This window comes from Myotis nattereri (assembly GCF_964212035.1).
Source record: "Myotis nattereri genome assembly, chromosome: 6".
Classification (NCBI taxonomy): domain Eukaryota; kingdom Metazoa; phylum Chordata; class Mammalia; order Chiroptera; family Vespertilionidae; genus Myotis; species Myotis nattereri.
This window is the reverse complement of record NC_138081.1, coordinates 80,281,438-80,304,035: the sequence shown is the minus strand read 5'-3', so window position 1 is coordinate 80,304,035 and position 22,598 is coordinate 80,281,438. Positions and strand designations below refer to the sequence as shown.

General features: G+C 39.6%; 1 protein-coding gene across 2 annotated transcripts; it reads right to left on the bottom strand.

Annotated features, from left to right (window-relative positions):
• On the bottom strand, positions 1-18,158 carry SAMD3 (sterile alpha motif domain containing 3; the record flags this gene model as incomplete). 2 transcript variants are annotated; one of them, XM_081094951.1, is made up of 10 exons in its annotated part: positions 1-285; positions 478-560; positions 1,021-1,192; positions 2,033-2,233; positions 5,740-5,907; positions 6,884-6,968; positions 7,217-7,402; positions 14,291-14,398; positions 17,177-17,366; positions 18,065-18,158. In XM_081094951.1, 10 exons carry the CDS (start codon positions 18,141-18,143, stop codon positions 1-3), a joined length of 1,557 nt encoding a protein of 518 aa, XP_080951077.1. The 2 variants fall into 2 exon arrangements, with proteins under 2 accessions (XP_080951077.1, XP_080951076.1); XM_081094950.1 differs by lacking the exons at positions 1-285; positions 478-560; positions 7,217-7,402 and having other exon boundaries at positions 1,016-1,192; positions 18,065-18,143.
• Between the last annotated feature and the right edge of the window lie 4,440 nt (positions 18,159-22,598).

Genomic DNA, 22,598 nt, shown 5'->3' with positions numbered 1-22,598 from the left:
TTACGTGACTGGGTGTTGAAACCCTCCTTCCTTTTCCTTTTCTTTCATAGAAGGAACGTAGGGACTGTGCATATCAAAAATCTGTGTCTCCAGGAAGTGGAGCGTTTGGGACAGTCGACTCGGACACTGGATCCCAAACACATGAAAGGCAGCTACTAGAGCAGCCAGGCCCGTAACACAGTCGTCCACTTTTGTGAGTCTTTCTTTTTCTAAATACAGAGAAAATTCACAGACATCAATGTTGAAAGGGTTTTTAACTTCTAACACGGGAGTGGACACTTGCACCTGAAAAAAAAAAAAAGGAAGTGTAAAATAGCTAAATAATACAAGGTGTCTGGATTTATTATAAAAAATGAGCTTGTTGCAAATTAGCATATTTGTAAAAGTGACACAACATACTTCCAAATAGACCACCATCCTGCTTTCAAATAAGAAGCTGTGAGATGTCAAACCAGCGATCACTGATATAGTGCATACCTTCTCATTCACGATGACAAAAAGGCTGGGATCATCCCCAAACACATCTGGGAGGAGTAAACATGTGGCTGTCATCTTCATATCTGTCAAAGCAAACGTGCTTACAGTCCAAGTAAAATGAGCTTTTCCTAACTGTTGTAGCAAAGCCAGTATAAAGCACCTGGATTTTTTAAAAAATCGTTACGTCTACAGAGAACAAACGAGCCTTCTTAGATTGGTGTTTCACAACCATTTTTAACCAACATGCCCATCTAATAAACATTCAAGATCTCGTGTTCTGTCTCCCAGATCTCTGTCCTTTTATCAAGCTCTACGTTGTGATCTAGGTTATGAAATTAACAGATTACTGGTTCCCTAAATATACTTTATAGGATCAAGTGTCCTTTTTGTATTTATACCCCAACACCTCCTATTTGAGATTTTTTTTTCTCTCCCATATGTTGTTTCACTAAATTTTACTCATTATGAAAACAGAACTTTTCCAACCATCCTGAATTATACAGATGACTAAGGCCAGAGAGCCCCACTCCCAGGCTTACTAACATTTCAACATGTCCTCATCTGTGTGCTGTTTCATTTTTTCTTGCAGCGCAATGTTGATTGGATTGTCCACCACTGAAAAAGAAGTCAGTATATTGTCTGAATAGGATTCCAAAACGTGCCTTGTTTTCTTATAAATATCTGTTCTTGTAAGAAGTTGAAATTCTTTGAACATCTGAAAGAAGAAAATGATATCAGATCACTAGAAAAGCTAATGACAGGGAAGTAAATAACTCTTTAGGATTATTTTAAACTTTGAATGTAGTTTAAAGTATATACCAGAAATTTCAGTAGCTTTAGTAAAGAAGTAAAGATTTAGGACAGAGAAGGAGGAAAGAATGAAAGTCTGAAGTGAGCAGGAAAAGGTAAGTAATGGACATGGCAAACTTTGACCCGTAGAATTAAAACTTTGGATGCAGACCCAATTAAATGGGTATATATGCATATTTTAGCTATTGAGTTTACCTAACTAAGATTAAGATTCTAGGATCTTAGGTTTCTTTAGGTAAAAACTACATTGTTACGTTTTGGCAGTGTCCAACAAGAGGCTAAAAGAAGAAAACTTAGATTTTAAGAGGCAAACCTTGAAAAATACCAAAACTTAGTGTTGTAAGGGATCCTAGAGAAAGAGGAGAACTTTAGAGACTATAAGATCAGCTAGAAATAAACTGTGACAAGATATTTGAGTACAAGGTGAAAGCAAAACCAGTTTATCTTTACAGAATCCCCTGTTCTTAAAGCCACTGGCTAAGCGCTTCCCCTCAGAGACTTCCACCATCACTGCCCCCCTCCCTACTTCCTGTTCACAGGGAACTAAATCTGAAGGCAGCCAGTGCAGGTCATTAGAAATAGGCCCCAGAAATTCTCACCAAATGGTCCTAGCTGTAGCCAAGGGGGCCTCACACACCCTATTGAGATTCACACTTGCTGCCTAGTCCTGTTTCCACTTCAAGAGGAAAGAGACAAATCAATTTGGACACTAGAATCAGAGGGTATTATAATCGAATAGAGGTACCTGATAAGGGCACTTCAGGAAAGGAAACATTTTAAGGATGTCCTTCAGAGGTGTTCTGCTGCCAATCAACTTCCTTCTTATTTGCAAAGTCTGGCTCATCCTCTTATCGATTTCCCTCCAGTCCTTGACTGTTTTCACATATTCTTGCTGGAACCAGCTAATATGTTCATCTACTTCAGAATCTAAACAAATAGCTTCTTCCTGAAAAATATTTTCAAAATATCAACATGTTGCATATTTAACATTTCAATTTTATCCTTCATGAAATTTGAATTATAGGCTGCATTGCACTCATTTTATATTTTATATAATATAAATCATATTATAATAATGCACTCAAAAGATGCATATCATCATGTGTAATTACACTTGGCATTGAACATGGTTAGCAAATGGACAATCTGTGAACAAATCAGGTAGCTAATTACTGTGGAATTATCTGTTCTCTTGACAGAGCTATGAGTAACTTCATTTCCTACATACCCTTTTACATGGAAGTCTAGATTATCCAGAAGGTTCACACTTAACAGGAATGCTTATTTCTACTCATTCAATTTTAGAAGATAAAATATTAAGAGATCAAAAGGTTTTAAATTAATGTTTGTTATTGTTTGCATTTTTTTCTTTTTAAATGTCTTTTTATAGTTGCAGGACCATGTCATATAATCCAAATTCAAAATAATTACAGTGGGTACTTCGTGTTGCTAAATTATTACAATGTTAGTTATATTCACTGTACATTTGGGTACACTGGCTGGAGTGGGCTAGGATGGCTAAGAAAGACATATTCTCATTAAAAATCAAAGACACAAAGGCAACAAAATCTCAGACATATGCCGAAGCAATTTCTTCACTGATACAGCTCCTAGGGCACTTGAAACTAAAGAGAAAATGAACAAATGGGACTACATCAAAATAAAAAGCTTCTGCACAGCAAAAGAAACCATCAACAAAACAACGAGAAAACCCACTGTGTGGGAAAACATATTTGCCAATGTCATAACAGATAAGGGCCTAATCTCCAAAATCTATAGGGAACTCATACAACTTAACAAAAGGAAGATACACAATCCAATCAAAAAATGGGCAAAGGACCTAAATAGACACCTTTCAAAAGAGGATATTCAGAAAGCCAAGAGACATATGAAAACATGCTCAAAGTCACTAATCATCCGAGAGATGCAAATCAAAACAATAATGGGGTACCATCTCACACCTGTCAGACTGGCTATCATCAACAAATCAACAAACGACAAGTGCTGGAGAGGATGTGGAGAAAAAGGAACACTTGTGCACTGCTGGTGGGAATGCAGACTGGTGCAGCCACTATGGAAGACAGTATGGAGTTTCCTTAAAAAACTGAAAATGGAACTCCCATTTGACCCTGTGATCCCACTTCTAGGAATATATCCCAAGAAACCAGAAACACCAATCAGAAAAGATATATGCACCCCTATGTTCATAGCAGCACAATTCACCATAGCTAAGATCTGGAAACAGCCTAAGTGTCCATCAGTAGATGAATGGATTAGAAAACTGTGGTACATCTACACGATGGAATACTATGCTGCTCTAAAAAGGAAGGAACTCTTACCATTTGCAACGTCATGGATGGAACTGGAGAGCATTATGCTAAGTGAAATAAGCCAGTCAATGAAGGAAACATACCACATGATCTCACTCATTCATGGATAATAGATAACATTATAAACTTTTGAACAATAATAGATACAGAGGCAGAGCTGCCTCAAACAGACTGTCAAACTGCAGCGGGAAGGCCGGGGAGGGTTGGGGGGCAGGAGGTAGGGGGGTAAGAGATCAACTAAAGGACTTGTATGCATGCATATAAGTATAACCAATGGACATAAGACACTGGGGGATAGGGGAGGCTGGGGGACTGTCTAGGGCGGGGGGATAAAATGGACACATATGTAATACCCTTTGTAATACTTTAAGCAATAAAAAAATAAATAAATAAAATTAAAAAAAAAAATCAAAGACAGCCCTAGCTGGTTTGGCTCAATGGATAGAGCATCGGCCTATGGACTGAAGGGTCCCAGGTTTGATTCTGGCTAAGGGCACATGCCTGGGTTGCAGGCTCAATCCCCAGTAGGGGACGTGCAGGAGGCAGTTAATCAATGATTCTCTCTCATCATTGATGTTTCTCTCTCTCTCTCTCCCTCTCCCTTACTCTCTGAAATCAATAAAATATATTTTAAATAAATATCGAAGACAATCAGCTTTAGGAAAAAAAGAAAAGGAAAAAAATCCTTCTGGGAAAATTAGTTGAGAGGACACACAGGTGAAACCACACTTGAATTAGTATCTTGACAAACTATCTACCTGACCAGAATGGGAACAGATGTTGCCTGTAAAAGATGAAAATGATGGTAAGGAGTCTAAAATGCTCCACTTCTTTAATTATTGTCACTGAATCCAGTGGCGTTGGCAGAGCCACATCCTGGAAACACCTTGCCAGAGGCAGGTGTGTTGTCAGCCTGACCTTCAGCTCAGGTGCCAGGGGGTGGGTTTCATTATCTAAATCCAGCCAAGCACCAGGAACAAACACGATTATCCGGGCCCACCCAGAAGTGATGGTTACAAAGAAGCCACAAGAATGCACATAATCTCCTTTGTCTTGGGCTGTAGTAAAACTTCCTAGTATTTTGTTGTATAAAATAAACACGCTGTATCAGCTCTGGGTCCCTGTCTCTCCATCAGAGGACAGTGGTCCCACCTGGCCCCAGCGTTTTCCTTCCATCTCTGTGTCTGTCTCTTTCTTTCATTTTCTCAATCCCCAGAAGCCCCTACTCAGGAACCGGACCGCTCTCTAGCCGGGCTGGATGCAGAAAAGAGAGAAATATTTACAACCCAATATGTGGCTCTACTAATAGCAAGTAAATATACCAGCAGAAGAAGAAAATAGAATACATAGAATAAGTAAATTTACTAACATAAATGTGTTTGTGGTGAAATGTTAGGATTTACCTACTCGGGTTGGATTGGGATGGAAATAGAATTGAGCGAGCATGAGATTTAGCTTCCATAGTTGGCAGTTTGGACATCTTCCCTAAGGAGTTCAATCTACTTTATTAGCAGGGGACATTTTTGTTTCTGAGGATATCTGGGTGCTGTGAGATAGTTAAAGAATATTGGCTTTTAGATAACTAGGACCCACGTGGACATTACATATAGCAGACCTGCTGCTGAGGGAAGGATCTCCAGGCCCTTGCTGGGTCCTCAGCCTGACAATCCTCACAGTCACCTGGGTGGTGTGGGATCCCTTCTGGACAAAGTTATAGAGTTTTCTACTGACACCTTGAAACTACAGGTACCTAACCCTACAACACAAGTATTAAAATCTTTCTGTAGCAATAAGAACAGCAAGAACACAAGATGCATTTTAAGATGCCAGGAAGATATTCAAGGATCCAGAATGTTAGTGATTTTCTAGTTTTTTTGAAGGTTGGAAAAGAATAAACATGAGATGTTCAATAACAAACTCTGCTCAAACTGGGTTCGGAAAAACTTTTTTGGAACTATTGTTATCACATTATTTGCTATGCAAAACACAGATTTTGTTGCTTTCTGACCACACCAAAAGGACATCTGATTTTGTTTTAATGATTTCAAATGTTACTGCTTATTATCCCCAAATCAATCAACCGATCAATGAGTTGTCAAAACATTTCAAGATTCAGTCTTACTTTTATTTGGGCTATTTTCATTTCATCAAATCTGATATATGCAAGAGATTTCTTTCTCTGGCCTCTTCGATGTCCAAATTTACACTTATTTCTCATCACTTGTTCATCATCTTCTATGGGTCTTCTCACATATTTAAAGCGATCTTTCAGGGCTCGTTTCCATAAAAACTGTGTAAAATAACAAAACAGAACCGTTGCTCTCCAAGGAGATTTAAATAATACCACATACAAAATAAAAGTTTGTATTTATCTAACACCTTTGGGCGTCAAATCTTTTCACATCACAGTAATAGAAACATTAACTCTATCCTTCCATTTACCTACACAACAATCTTATGCTATTGCTATAAAATTTGTAGTCCCTAAACTAAAAATATTTTTCCAATGACATATAGCTATTGAGTAAATATAGTCGCTATTGATTTTAGATTCTTTAATTCCTAAAATTGTATAATTTTCACCTTATTCTTCTGTCTTCATAAAGTACTCCACTTATTTTAAAAATTATTTTTTCAATTACAGTTTACATTCAATATTACTTTGTATTAGTTTCAGGTGCACAACATAGTAGTTAGACAATCATACACTTAATAACAAATGTACCACTCTAATGAGGAATATTGAAAATGGGGGAGGATATGCATGTGTCGGGGCAAGGGGTACATGGAGGGAAATAATTACACCATCCTCTCGATTTTGCTGTGAACTAAAAAATAAAGTCTATTTTTAAAGAGATAAAGGAAGAGAAAGAGAGAGAGAGAGAGAGAGAGAGAGAGAGAGAGAGAGAGAGAGAGAAAGTACCTAAAAAAGAGGGAGGGAGAGAGCGCACAACTGATTAAAGGGGGATGAGACAAAATTACTAAACAATGCAAGGCAATTATTTTATTTTATTTTTTTATTGATTTCAGAGAGGAAGGGAGAGGGAGAGAGAGATAGAAGCATCAGTGATGAGAGACAATCATTCATCAGCTGCCCCCTGCAGGCCCCCTGCAGGGGATGGAGCCTGCAACTCGGACATGTGCTCTTGACGGGACTCGAACTAGGATTCTTCAGTCTGCAGGCCCATACTCAACCCACTGAGCCAAACCAGCTAGGGCAAGGCGATTATTTTTAAAGGGCAGAGATTAATAAAATGGTCACTTACAAAGCCACAGCCGTCCTCGTCCAGGAAAGGGTGGGCCTGCAGGAGGGCGTTGACCACATCGTTATACTGCTGGGTGCTGGGGTACCTGTTCAGTGCAACAGGACATGTCTCATTCCAAGCTGCCCAATCCCTTCCTTTACACTGAGTCTAAATTACACTCCCTTTTCTTCAAATCTTTCCATATGACAACAGAGACATTCAAATATTGGGCAATGTTGGATTTATGACTGATATGTCATCCAAAACCTGAAAAGGGTTGGTTCCTAATAAATGCTAGTTTACTTGACAGTAGATCCTCCCCCAGAGCTACCAGCCTGCCCTGTAATTACTCACAGTGAGCCTTTCAGATACTTGGTCATGTCGGCCTGGAGAAACTCAATGATCCTTATCCTCATGCTGTGGTCGGGACACTTCTGCTCTGCTAACAGGCATCTGACGTCATAGGGAAACTCCGGTAAAACATAGGACTTCGCCCACTGCAAGGCTTTATTCCTTGCTAGAACATGTTTCACATTTCTTCTGTTAAATAGAAACACAAGAGTGAAATCTCATTTCAAATATACCTAAATTATCCATTTTCTACATCCTGAGAACTTCTGATATAAAGCACTTTCCTGAGACCTAAATATATGGAAGTCATCAATCCGTCTTCCATCCATTCAGCTACCCACAAATGTTTGAAGGCTCATTAGGTATCTCCGTTTTCCTTCCCTTTGCACACTCGTAAGTTCGGGAGCGGGGGAGTCATAATAATATAGACTTTGAATAAAGCCTGAAGTTGGGAAGAATATTATTCCATCTATCTTGAAGAAATAATATGTAGCACATAGCTCAAAATTGAATAAACAAAGAGAGTAAGTTGCAATTCAGCAGTAAGGCATAAATAAGTCTTAGCAGCTAAGACAATTCCTCTAATTAATTTATGCTGCTGCTGTTTACAGTGAAATATAAGATCAACTTAATTTAGTTGGTCTTGGCTACTTTAAAGGTAAACTTAATTTCTAAGTAAAAAACAAGTATGAGAACCCAGCCGGTGTGGCTCAGTGGTTGAGTATCAACCTATGAACCAGGTGGTCACGGTTCAATTCCCGGTCAGGGCACATGCCCGGGTTGTAGGCTCAGTCTCCCATGGGGGGCATGCAGGAAGCAGCCAATCATTGACTCTCTCTCATCACTGATGTTTCTCTCTCTCTCTCCTCCTTCCTTCCTCTCTGAAATCAATGAAAATATATATATTTTAAAAGTATCAGATACTCTTATTTCATTCAGATGAAAGTTTCTACCAAACATTATAGAAAACTATACCTACAGAAGGCAGATCAGCAGTTGCTTGGGGCTGGGGGTTGGGAGAGAAGATAGGCTGCAAAAGGAAACAAGGGAATTTTTTAGGGCAGGGGTCCTCAAACTACGGCCCGCGGGCCACATGCAAATACAAATATTGTATTTGTTCCCGTTTTGTTTTTTTACTTCAAAATAAGATATGTGCACTGTGCGTAGGAATTTGTTCATAGTTTTTTTTTTAAACTATAGTCGGGCCCTCCAATGGTCTGAGGGACAGTGAACTGGCCCCCTGTTTAAAAAGTTTGAGGACCCCTGTTTTAGGGTAATGGAAATGTTCCAAAATGGGATTGTGACCAGGGATGCACAACCAGATAAATCTGCTAAAATTAACTGAGCTGCACACTTTCAATGCGTGAATTTTATGTTATATAAGTTACACCTCAATAAGGCTATTTATAAGATTAAGTATCAAAACCACTTTAAAACTTTAAAGTTAGTGACTGATCATTAAGTGTGTAAAAGAAGACTCCACAGTAAAATTTCCAAGTAACAGGTACCCACAGGCACTAAGTAGCTTTCAACCCACTTCACTCATAAGATTGATTGGAATGAAAGTAAAGGAATAAAGGCAAAGTAGAAGTCAAAAAACAGAAAGAGTTCCCAAATTAGCCTGAGTAGGTTAATTTTCTGGCACTGCCATGGAGTCCTTACTAGTCCTAGGAAAATTGACGAGGTGAGATGAGAGTTGAAAGGTCAGGTTCCTTACAGTGGTTCTTAACCTTCCTAATGCCGCGACCCTTTAATACAGTTCCTCATGTTGTGGTGACCCCCAACCATAAAATTATTTTCGTTGCTACTTCATAACGGTAATTTTGCTACTGTTATAAATCGTAATATAAATAGCTGATATGCTATATGTATTTTCCGATGGTCGCGACCCACAGGTTGGGAAACGCTGCTTTAGAACGTTAGGTCATATTTCCTAAGAATGCATGAGATACAATGAAACATGGGGAATAGATAACAGAGGAGAAAGCACTTTCCTCTCTTTTTATGATACGCTCCCTCCTTTGTTTCCTCGTTGGCAGTCAGTATACCAGTGGTGAAAACATGTCCTGGCTACAATAAGCACACCAACAATTTAACACCAGATTCAATACAGCAATGGGTCATTTCCAGGGTCAACCTGTGCTTCAACCCAAACTACTTCCCAGTATGTTACTCTCTCATTTCATTCATTCAGTCAATATTTACTGCAGCTGACTATATCGCAATTACTCTTCCACAATCCCTATTTCCATTCTTATCAGCACTGATGCTGTTTGTTTAGGTCCCCAGGTGAATCTAAGGCTACAGTCGGTGTTGCCCTGCTCGCTGGCAGAGCGTAGAGCCTCCTCAGCTCTCTAACGGCATCTCCCACCATTCCAGCCTCTGCTTTCTCTGCTGAGATCTCTCACTTCCCAAAAGCACTTACTCCAAGTAGGATCCCCTGTGCTTTTTCATGTGTTTGTACATTTGCATTTGCTGTTCGTTTGCTGTGAATGGCATTCTCTCCTGCCCCTTTTTCCCTCAATGAATTTCTAATCACCTTTCAAAATCCTCCCTCAGTTTTTGTGACGCTTCTCCCCAGAGACCTTCTCCACACTCACTTTCCTGAAAGCCCTATTCCTCTCTCTCCTATGCTATTTCTGTGCCCGCGAGTTTCTATTTCTGCATATTTGCTTAATATTGCCATTACTAGCTTACTAGTACACACCTGTCTTATCTACAAGACTCTGAGTTCCCCAGGCAAGGACTAAATTGCATCCCCTGCCTGCCACTGTCTAAATAATACCTAGTTCATGGTGTGTATTCAGTAACTTTTAGACTGAACAAAAATGGGAAAAATAGATTAGAAATCAAGCTCACTTTGGATCTCTCTAAAGACTTCATATGATATTTATAGAAATGGACAGGAGTCAGAGAGTTACTTATCAGTAATGCCAGCCCAATTTCCCGGACTCTTACAAGTCCTGCTTGCCTGGGTCCAAAGACATCCTCCACTGAACAAAGTATTGGAAGCCAATATTCCTCACTCAAACATCATCTAGTCAAAGTCGAAGGGAATATATGTAATTCAATTAAGATGAGACCACAGAAATACTTCTTATTTCTGTTCTTTCATGTGGTAAAAGTTTGTTGATCACCTGCTCTGTGCCAGGCATTGCCAAGGTGAATCAGACTGGTTCCTCACCACCACAGCCTCTTCCCCTCCCTCCCAGCGCTGGACCTCTGGAGGGCATAAAAGTGTAGGAAGTAAAAAGAGGAATCCCACATCTAACTGGAATGGGTACTGATGGAACTGTAACTGGGCTGGTGCATTTCATCGAATCCTCTCTGTATTTTGTGCTGGATAAGATGCTCACGTGACTGCAGTGCCCTCTTCTGAGCTGTGTGTGGGATAGTGCCTATATACAATCCATCACGTGTTGACCCACTGACATTTGCCTTACTGAGTATAGGCATATGGGTGAGGTCATTCTCCTACATTCTGTAGCAGTAACGAGACCCCCACCGCCCCCACACAAAAATATCGTCATTAAAACAATTTTTAAATATGCATGAAACCATGACTAATTTTATAATTATGCCCAAAGGCAGAAGCAAAACACCTGCACACATTTAAAGTTCCAGTGAAGTGTATTTTAAAGTAACATTTAGGAAATATCTACCTATTTATCTGATTTCATGGTTTATTTGGTACTAAAGGCGAAGAAAAGTTTTAAATGGTGTAGATGGAAAACAAAAATATCACTGCAAAAAAAATCTTTTCCCTATGGATCACCAATACATGCTGAGTATGAGACATTGTAATTATTCCATCAAGAAAGGGCACTTTAGCTCGGCCGGCATGGCTCAGTGATTGAGCGCTGACCTATGAACCAGGTGGTCATGGTTCAATTCCAGGTCAGGGCACATGTCTGGCTTGCAGGCTCGGTCCCCAGTAGGGTGCATTCAGGAGGCAGCCAATCGATGATTCTTCTCATCATTGATGTTTGAATCTCTCCCTCTCCCTTCCTCTCTAAAATCAATAAAAATATAGTGGAGGAAGGAAGGAAGGAAGGAAGGAAGGAAGGAAGGAAGGAAGGAAGGAAGGAAGGAAGGAAGGGAGGGAGGAAGGAAGGAAAGAGGGAAGGAAGGAAGGAAGGAAGGAAGGAAGGAAGGAAGGAAGGAAGGAAGGAAGGGCTCTTAAGCAATGCAGTAAAAAGCATGATATCACCTATCACTGAAAAAAAACTGCATTGTGTCTCAGTACCCTAGGATTTCATCCATGGGGACACACATGCCTCTGTTAGAGATTATTCAAGAGCCAAAGTCAGGTGAACATTGTGCCTCTAGAACCTTCTTTTTCTTCTTGTCTGCAAAGTATCTGGATGGAAAGCACATTCATTTTAGGGAACATATAAAAAGATATCACAAGCATAATGACTGCCATCTTGTATGATGTGATAACAGGTGAACTTTAATATGTTATCTCATTTGGACTTCAAGGACTACATATGCCAGTTCCCATCCTATATTGTGCATAGGCCACCTGGAAGGCATTTTGGAGGAATCAGGATTCAAACCCAGGGGTGTGAGACCCCAAAGCCAGCTCTTGATCCACCATTCCTTCCTGCCCCCATAGAGCAGTTGGCTTTTTAAAAGCCCTGTAGCCAAATGCCATCAACTTCCTAGCCTATTATGTGTGAGTGACTTATAAACTCCTGGAGTTTAACTCTGTTAAAAAGTTAGCATATTTAGTATGAATTGTATCAAAAGATCTAAAAAGAAATAGAGACTAAAATATTTATCCTGCCCCATGAAACATTCATGTTTTCATTGGCTCACATGTCCTCCGTTCAATTTAAAAACTCCTGCGTAGCCTCTGTGTGCCAGGGACTGTGCCAAATCTGTGTTTACGAAAAAGGCCTGGTCTTTGTCTTTGAGGTGCTTTCAGCCTAATGAGGGACTACAAACTTTAAAGTCATCAATTTCATCATCTAGTTTTACAAGTAAAGCAAAGATTCTGTGCATAGGGGACCGGAGTCCTTGCCTGGCCTGGAACGTCAATGAAGGGGCTCCTGGAAGAGAGATTTTTGAGCAGAACCTTCAAGGATGAGAAAGTAGGTAAAGAAAGGCAGCAACAGGGCAAGGCAGTCATGTGCCAGCCAGGCTGAGGAGGGCAGAGCAGCACTGACTAGGATAAACCCATCCTCATAGAGAGAAGCAAGGGAATGAGGTGGACAAGAGAAGCAGGACAGATAGGCATGGCTGTCACATGGCTCCATCAGAGGAGGGACAGCTCTACCGCTGGCTTCCCCTGGTGCTAGGAAATGCTTTTCTTACAACAAACTCTCCTCATCTTAAATTACAGTGGATTTGTGGTTCTCGCACCCAAATAAAGGAGGTCATTTGTAGACATGTTAACTCTGAAGTGCTCATGGGTAGAGAGATGGGCAGCAAGGGGTCAAGTGGATTAAGGGAGAATTTATGATTAGAAAGATATGGCAGTATTCGGCTCTGGTTTTGAAACCCTCCACTTTCTCTCCATTTCTGAGCCAGTCCTCATTTCTCCTGCCCTCAGTACTAGTAGGTGCTGTAAAGACCGAGAAGCACCATGAAGCACGAGGCTGGTCCTTTGACCCTATGAAACCACAGGAGTGTCCTGCCCTGCCGGTGTCACAGGCCCGCGATGAGGATGGAATGCCAGCCGAGGGCTTAGAAAAGAGAACAGACCTGCATGAACAGAAGGCTGCACCCCATCTCCCGCTGGCAGCAAGCAGGGAGAAGGAAGAAGTCCAAAGGAAGGAGGAAAGGCTACTTGGAGCAGTGCTGTGCAGACGGGCACTCGGGATGAGTGCCCTCCATGTGCTTCCACGGAGCTAGCACTGGGCAGGCATTCTCTATTTTTAATGCTCACAAGAGAACCATGAGGAAAGTATCATTATTCTTCCCACTTTGCAGATGAGAATACCGATTCACAGAGGCTCTAGGGACGGACCGCTTGGACTAATGATTGTTTTCCTGTCTCTGCTCACACCTGAACTCTTACAGGAGGGACTGGCTACTTTTGGAGGCTTTGTGGTGAAAGGGGTGCTTGAGAACCACATTCCTGGGTCCGGTTCTCTAGGTCTATAGTTGTCCTTTGTTCCAATGTAGCCCGTATGTTGAAATATTACACCATCTAAGTCCAGTAGTATCCCCTTATCTGCATAGGATCCCTTCCAAGGCCCCCAGTGGATGCCTGAGACCATGGGTAGTACCAAGGAACTATATATATATAGACTCTGGGTTTTTTTCTGTAACTATGATAAAGTTTAATTTGTAAATTAGGTATAGTAAGAGATCAAAAACAATAACTAATAATCAGATAGAACAATTATAACAATAAAATAAGGGTTATCTGAACACAAGCAATACAATATTGCCAGTCAATCTAAAAACTGAGATGGCTACTAAGTTACTAAGGAACAGATAGACAGTTGGACACTGGACATAAGGATAATTTACATCCCTTATGTAAATTAGGAGGGATGAAGCGGGATAGTGCAATATTTCATTACACTACCCAGAACACTGCAATTTAAACTTATGAATTGTTTATTTCTGGAATGTTCCATTTAATATTTTGGATGGTAACTGAAAACATGGAAATCAAAGCTGTGGTTAAGGGGTGATTACTATATAAGGAAATGTTTACCAAAACACCTCCATCAGGTATAGTCAAGTTAAAACAACTACTACAAAATTCAGAACAAAAACAAAGACTCCTCAAATGGCACATTCTAGCTATAGGACATTATTTTGTGGCTACTGCCTATCACCCTGGACAGTTTATAACAGATTAATCCCTTTTTCCCCCTTAGCAGTGTGTACTTGAAAGATGAATATAATCTTCAAAACTTCTCTTTTCCAACACAAAGATTAGAAAATTTAACCTTCATCTTTTACCAAATATCTTCATCACTCGATATAAAAAAAATTCCCTTACAGGAAAACAAAATTTTCACTTGTGTGAAGTCTCATTAAAAAAAAACACACAGCAACAACAACAACAAATATTATATCATTTGGCTTTAGATGTTTAGAAGTTGGTAATCCCACCTCTGTTTCAGTACTCTTTGGTCAATTAGTCTATTATCAAGGTTTTCAGCTGGATAGAAAGCTGGCATCTGCTCCCCTTGGTTGGCTGGACTGGAGGACTGTTTATCCCTGTTACCAAGAAAGAAGAGGTGGGTGAGGAACTAGCCAACAGGAGCCTCAACCATTGACATCATAGAAACTGTGAAGGTAGGTGGTAGCTCATAGTTAACATAGAATCTGGGTCTACTTCCAAGATCCACATTAGTCATGACTAAGATAACTAACGGAAGGAAGAACCCTCTGGGATCATCTCACTCAGTAGTTCATATATACCAGGAGACAGACTGATGCCAGTTCACAATGCTATTTTCACCAATTGGTCATATTTATAATGGCGGCAAGATGATATGTTCCTTTAAAATGATGGTAATAATAAAATGTACCTTTATTGGTTAATATCCTTATTTGGCAAAAAAAAAAAAATGGAGAAGGAGAAGGAGGGGAAGAGGAGGAGGAGGAGGAGGAGAAGGAGGGGGAGGAGGGGGGGAGGGGAGGGGGAGGGGAGGGGGAGGGGAAGGGGAGGGAAGGGGGAGGGGGAGGGGAGGGGAGGGGGGGAGGGGGAGGGGAGGGGAGGGGGAGGAGAAGAAGAAGAAGTGCCAGGAGTTGGTCACAATTTTCCAACTTTCTGTTCAGTGATTTTTCTTCCAGCTTCAACAAGAGCAACAACCAAAAAGCAGCTGCAAATATTCCTACCTATTATAGATTCCTAACATTTGCCTAAGTCTGAGTAGGATGCTAAAGTCCAGATGTGACCTACAAATCCTTTTAAAAATAACATACCAGGCAACCATTAACCATTAAGGAAATATGCACTCAAGTTGAAACCCTGGTCTTGAATTCCTGGTCTTGAATGCCATTATAGACTCTCTAGAAGGAGTCTTAAGCATCATTTATTCTATCTGCTTCATTTTACAGTTGAAAGAAAAGCCAAGCAACTCTCCAAGGCTATATGGGTAGCTAATTTCAGAACAGGTATTTGAAATCAAGTGTTTTGATGCCTAGCTACAGGGTTCTTTCTGCTACACGAAGTTTCCTACCTTTATTAAGCACTTCTAGAGAGGTTTTAATTAACTTGCATATTTTTGTGCCTCTTTCTATTATGATTCCTACGTGACAATATATTTGTCAAGTGACAATATATTTGACAATAAGCAAATAAGCTGACAAACATTTTAACCAAATATAACTAATAAGCCCAACTGCAACTGTGGTTTTGCACCAGAATAATTTAACCTGAATACAAGGCAACACAATCCTTAAAGTAAATCACCAGCTTATTGGGTAGAGTGTAAAAGCCCCCCTCATGAATCCCTGGATAACCAGTGTTCCAAGTCTTGGCTCCATTAGAAAAAGGCTTTCCTAACCAGGTTAGCAATGCTTAATATTTAACACAAGACTATTTCAGTCTAGGATAAGAGATTTTTCTCAAAAATTATGATACTCCTACCATCAGTGTGAATAACAGGGAGTTAGGTACTGCATGACTTTTCACAGCCCACAGAAGAAGCTGCAGGAATGTCAACATTTAGCAATCAATCCAATTCAGTGGTAGAACCAGGAATGAAGCCCAGATCTCCTGGCAGCCCAGCGGTTCTCATTTATTAGAGAACATTATAAACGGATTTGCAGTGGAAAGAAACAAGGCTGTCTGTGTACTTCCAGCTTGTGCTTAAGGCCATATCAAGATTCCAGTCAACAGAAGAGAACTTCCAGCTCAAAGTCCAACTCATCCAAGAATGTTGGGAATTTACTTTGAGCTCTGTTTGAGGTTCTCACCCTCCCATTGCTGGAAGGAGTGAAAGCATGCAATGGGGCTTCATCAAAAGTCACCTATGAAGAATGTGCCTTTGCATAGATATGTCAAAACATGTAGAATCTCCAGACATGTGGACCATCCCTTCATGCCTACCCATCCCCCAAATGTCCAAATACTCTAGAAATCAAATTACTTAAATGAGGTCTCTCTACCTTTCTATTGCTTATCAGAGAGCAAGACAAAAATATTGGTCATTACAGTTGTAATCTGAAAAAAAAACTGAAGTAAACACACAGGATGGATTTCAGCAAACATCACCATTCTATTTTTTAAATGAATGCGTAATTGGTCTGCAGCAATTATTTAACGTTAAAAACCTTGCAAAAAGTCTCAAAATATGGAAAAACCAAATCAGGATGTCTGAAATGATCCGGGGCATAGATTTGTACAATGAACATTTTAATTTTAAAGTTCCTGTTATCATTCCTTTTCCTTGCAAAAGTCAGTGCAAAAGACAAACAAACAAATGAAAACATCCCTAAACCTCAGAGCCACCATAAGTTTCCTACATGATTTTCGTGGGATGTTATCATAGCCTTCAGCATTCCAAGAATACTCTTGAGAAACTAGAAATCCTTGTAGCAAAAGTGTTCAGCCAATTATTGTGAAGGCCTCTAGCAAGTTATATGTAAAGGCTCTAGAAGAGGATACAAATTAGCCACGAAAAGGAATCCTTGGCAAATAAACACATACATCAATAAACAGAGCAAAGGAGCAGCAGAAATGCCTTTCCCAAACCCTGGTTTTAAGACCGGAAGGGCAGTGATCCCTTTCTACTCACCTTGTATGTACATTTCAACTGGTTGTTACAGGGTTTTCTATATAGGAACCCTAACAATTGGAGTCAGTGTTTAAAAAGTGGTGCATTTAAAAAAAAATGTATTATCTTGATTCATAAAACTGTGCAAAAAGTGTTCTTTATGCATAAGTTAGAAATACTGTACACACAAGCTAGCGGAAAATGGTCACAATTTTCAGAGGTTTAACCCCAAATATCATGCATCGAAAATGAGGAATTCATGCAGACTTACTCTGGGGCTGCTGCTGCTTGTATGACCAGAACTGGTGCTCTCGGGCTTCCTGGGGATTCCAGTCCTTGACTCCCCTGCTTATATTTTTTAATTAAATCCATCAGAACCGCCTGGTGTCCAATCTTTTTTACCAGTTGCTGAACCATCCGATCATTAAGTGCTAGAAGAGCGGCCCCACTTACTTCTTCCTCTGGGAAAAAGAAAAAAGAGAGAGTCTACATGCCTGCCTGGAAAAGCACTGGAAAACACGACATTCTGGGCAAATATATATATATATATATATATATATATATATATATATATATATATATATATTTCTGGTGCTACAAGGATCATCTACACTTGTCCTCTGGTGCTATAAAATGTTCTGTATTTTTAAAGATAGAACACTGATATTGCACAATTCCAAACTGATATCTAAGAAAGTACTGGAACATGGAGTCACAATAAAATAATATTTCTTCCACATTATCACCTTCCCATTTTTGATTCTTTCTTACAGGCATCATTTTTATAAGGAAAAAAAAAACCTTCTCAGGAAATTACTACCAATAGCACCTGCCACACAACATTTCAATACTTGTAAATCCAGCACTGCACAAAATGCCTGCTGCAGTATTTATGGACAAAAGTGGTACCAAATTCTATCAAGTGTGTATGTTATGGAACTCTTAAGACTTTATTTTATTTGAGTTCTTTTTGAAATATTACAGTCTCATGTGAATACTAGGTCAAATGCAGTCAGTCAGGAAATGAAAGTTCCCCACAGCAGCAAAGTCTACATCCCACTCACAGGCATTAGGCAACAAAAGCAATTATCAACAGCAAAGGACACCCAATATCTAGGCTGCTCAATTAACATTTTTTTAAAAAGTGTAAGCAACTCACCTTGAAACCTATGAACTAGCTCTCCTAAGTTTTTCTCCACCAACCAACTGCAGACCTGGTCAACGGACCAAGTGTCCATTGCTGTATCCTGTAAATAAACACACCTACAGAATAAAAGGTTAGAGAAGGATTCTTTAGTTTTTCTTTCTGATGGTTGTTTTATTTTATTTTAATTTTTTCACCAACTGGCTCTCTAATCCCAGCTTCTTCTTTGGGAGACTCAATTCTAACCTTCTTTCAAGTTATTGTTTTCTGAATACATACCTAAAAGATGCTAATAAAACAAAAATTCTTTTTAAAAATGAGACCAATTTGAACCTCTTTCCTAGTCTCCTTGCTCAAATTGCTCCACCTTCTCCTACTTTTTCCCCACAGGCATCCCTCAGCTGTACTAACAGGCAGCCACAGACTACTATGGCCCCCAGTCCTCTACCATTAACACCCAGGGTTCTTCACAAAGAAAAGGAAGGTGTGAAATTCACCACTACTCGGCTCATCAGGAAGTGGTTGACATTTACAAAAGGGGTGGGCTGGGGAGGAAGGAGGGAAGGATCAGAAAAAAGCCTGACAGAGATACTTAGTAAACCAAGACTGGTTAACCCCTTATGGCTCCCCAGCTAGCAGAGAGAGGTTACAGCCGCTTTGGACTGCTTTGAGGTGTTAGCAAGAGGAGGAAGTAGGAGCCAAATTTCTCAGCAGAATCTGAGTATTTCTTTCCCTTCTTCCAGTTAAGAGTGTATTCCATTCAGCTCTAGAAACTTTATTAAACACCATGATGATTTTAAGATAACTAGGGAAAATTAATAAATTGAGAAAACATTTTTAAAAAATTTAGGGCAGACTCAGTGGGAAAATTGATATAATAATTGTAAGTGAAAGAAGTACATGCAGAGTTTAAACTAATCCTTAACTATTCAGGTATGTTTGCATGCCACTATTCTTCCTTAACTACTTAGAAAAATTAAAACAAGTCTACCAATTTCAATAATTTTTTCCTACTTCCCATAGGCAGCTCATTCTCCTTTATTTTTTAATCATTCAATCCAAATTATATTTAATGCACTGGGGAGAATTGGAAAAGAAACCAAAACATTTTAATGTTTTAATATTACTTTCAATTTCACCTTTCAATCAAAATGCTATACTACAGATTTACTTGTGCATAAAGACAGGAGAAAGCTACTTTTACAGAAATCAAAGGAAAGAAAAAGTATCTATTAGCTCTTATCTTTAAATTTTATTGCTAGAAGTTCTCTCAGTTAATATTGTATTTTTCATTTCTGTGTATTTGAATTTCCACATCAGAGAGTGGTGGAAGGGAAAACATTTACCTTTTATATTTGACAATCTGAAACGATAGCAGCCTTCAAAATCACTTCCTAGAAAACAAGTCTAGTTCAAAGTAATGATCCACATTCTCCTAAGTATTCACAAACGCCAAGTTGCAGAATTGAAAACAAGGGTTAAACACAGAAGAACGCCTCAGAGAATTGCAGCCCTGGGTTTAATTTGCTCAGACAGCAGTGGCCACAGCACTCCTCCCCTAGGCTAAGCAGCGAGAGCAGGGTGTGAAAAGTCATTATTTGCGAGACTGGGGTGTAAATTAAAACTCACACCTTCCTGTCACACTTCTGGCTTCCTTGTGAAGAGTGGGGTTTCGTAAAAGAAAAGAAAGAAAAAAAGAAACCAATTCTCTAAACTCTGAGATTAAAAGGTATGCAGAGCAGAAGGTACTGCCCTACAGCCATCCAGGATAAATGGAAATTTGAGGGGAAAATAAATTCAAAAATAAAATGAGTACTTGGAAACCCTCTCATATGTTTTAATTTCCCAAATTTCTGCCTAATTCTACTTCTTTTTAAAAATATATATTTTATTGATTTTTTACAGAGAGGAGGGGAGAGGGATAGAGAGTTAGAAACATCGATGAGAGAGAAACATTGGTCAGCTGCCTCCTGCACACCCCCTACTGAGGATGTGCCTGCAACCAAGGCACATGCCCTTGACCGGAATCGAACCTGGGACCTTTAAGTCCGCAGGCCGACGCTCTATCCACTGAGCCAAACCGGTTAGGGCCTAATTCTACTTAGAAAAACAGAACACTTATCAAATTATAACCTCATACAAACACAATAAGATTTTTTTAAAATATGTTTTTATTCATTTCAGAGATAGGAAGGGAAAGGGAGAGAGAGATAGAAACATCAATGAGATAGAAACATCAATTGGCTGCCTCCTGCACGCCCCCCCACTAGGGATCCAGCCCTTAACCGGACCACGAGCCCTGACTGGGATCAAACTGGTGACATCCTGGTACATGGGTCGACCCTCAACCACTGAGCCACATCTGCTGGGCCACAGTAAGATTTTTTTAAAAATACTATAGTTTAAGGATATTTAAGAAATATTTAAGAAAATAGTATCCTCGGTAATGTAACTTTTTAAAGTAGCAACCTTGCAACTTCCTCTCACATAAATAATAGGTGTGTTATTTATGGTTTCATGCATGATAAAGGAATAGAAGACATGTCAAATGAGAAAAGACGCATCAGCAGCTTTACTGCATTTCCAGCAGTTTCAGAAACATCTGAAAAGATTTTGAAATGTGAGGACAGTATTATAACTAAATATTTTAAGACGCAATAATATAAAAGGAAAAAAATAGTTAATAATAACATTATGTGTGACTACTCTAGCCTAACCATTCTCATTATTTAATTATATTATACTTCAATTAAAATGTTTGTGTCAAATATTAAGGATTCTTATCTAATTAAAGCCAGGAGGAGCTAAGATTTTAGCCTAAGTATGGGCAGATTTTATTTAATAAACGTCAGAGGAAGATAGTGCAAATTGCTGTGAATGCGGTTTATAATCTTCAAAAGCAATGTAGCTTATAACAACACTGACCCTGAGCACTTTTAAATAAAATATGAGAACACGTTGTCACTTTCGTTTCTGTTTGGAATTTTGTTTTTATATTTTTAGAGTCCAAAGGCTGAGACAACAAAAAAATTTCCAAACGATTTGCTGGTGGTGTTACCAGAGAAATGAATGGGCCAGATTTCCCCAACACTAGTGGGGTTCTTGAGGCGCCTCTGAAATAACCCGTGTTTTCCGCCATGTACATTATTTGAGGATGAGGACTGTTTCTTATCCAAACTCACATTTCCAGCACTTAGTACTATGCCTGGCACAAAGCTAGCCATCAATTAATGAGTAAATGCATAGCTAGTAAACTGCATAGCTAGGAACCTTAGTGACTAGTGAATGGCGAACAAAACTGCATAGTAAGTAAACTGCATAGCTCCCTAGGAATTGCATCACCAATAAGAGGAGAAGACGCTCCAAACAAAAAAGGAGTCAGCAACCTCACCACAGTCACAGTTTTAATGGGTATCAAACAGATTTAATGGCAGGCTCTGAAATGTAGGCAAGTTTCATGGCTGGAGAAATGATTTTGTTCTACTCATAACTCAGAAGATAAGTACCTGCTCCTACAAACATGTTTTACAATAAGTAGTGACATGTTCAGGAACTAAAGTTCAAAATAAAAATGACTGTATGGTAGTATATCTTATTCATGTGGTATAAGCTGTGATGCAGAACCGTGTGGATTAAATTGCTGAAGAAGCCAGATGTATTTCCACCAAGTTCTCGGCGGCTCCCTGAGAACCTGAGGCTGAAGCTATTCCGTTGAGCCTGTCAGGAGAGAGGTATTATCCTGGCATGCTGTGCTTGGAGCATTTGTGTCACAGCCCGTGGACTTCCCTGTGGGAATGTTGTCTCCCAGGGAAGAAGGTCAGCCAAACCCTTTATGACACTGACAGTAATTGGACTGTCTCACAGTGAGTCCATGAGATCTGTAATCACAGGGGAGACCGAGCACAGTGTGTGGACCCTGTGCCCTCCTTCTCCCTGATCACTCTAAGAGCTTTCAGTTTCAAAGCCTACAAAGGAAGTGACATGAGTAGAACTCTATCAGAGTCTGCAGTAACGACAGCCATGGAACTCTTCCTAAGCTCCCTGGAAAGGATCTAAGTCCGCCACATTCCATTGGCTGAGCTGACCCAGAGGCAGCACAGGGAGGATGTAAGAACCTTCTTTATATTCCATCATCCAATTACTATTTGAAGTTCTCTGCATCCAAGGGAAAAAAATAGATAAGTGAGGAACAGAAGAGGGTAAAAAAAAATTATTCTTAATTTTTGCCTACCATGGAGATGGCACCATCTGGTTAGGAGTTTTGATTTGCACCGTGAAAGCTCCTAGGAGAGAGAAACCATCCCAAAATGGATATGTCATCTTGTGTAAAATCACTGATTACTAGACAACCTTAACTCACTGATTCATTGGTTTGATTGTTAATGATCATTGATGCTTTAAATTTCAAGCTCAAAATGGAAAAGATTTGATTTAATTTTCAGATTAAGGAAAGCTTCACACCATTTCCCCAGCAATCCAGTCAAGTGAATGAGTTCATCAATGATTCTGAGTTAAATGGAAGAATAAATGGTAAGTGCCTGCTCGAGTT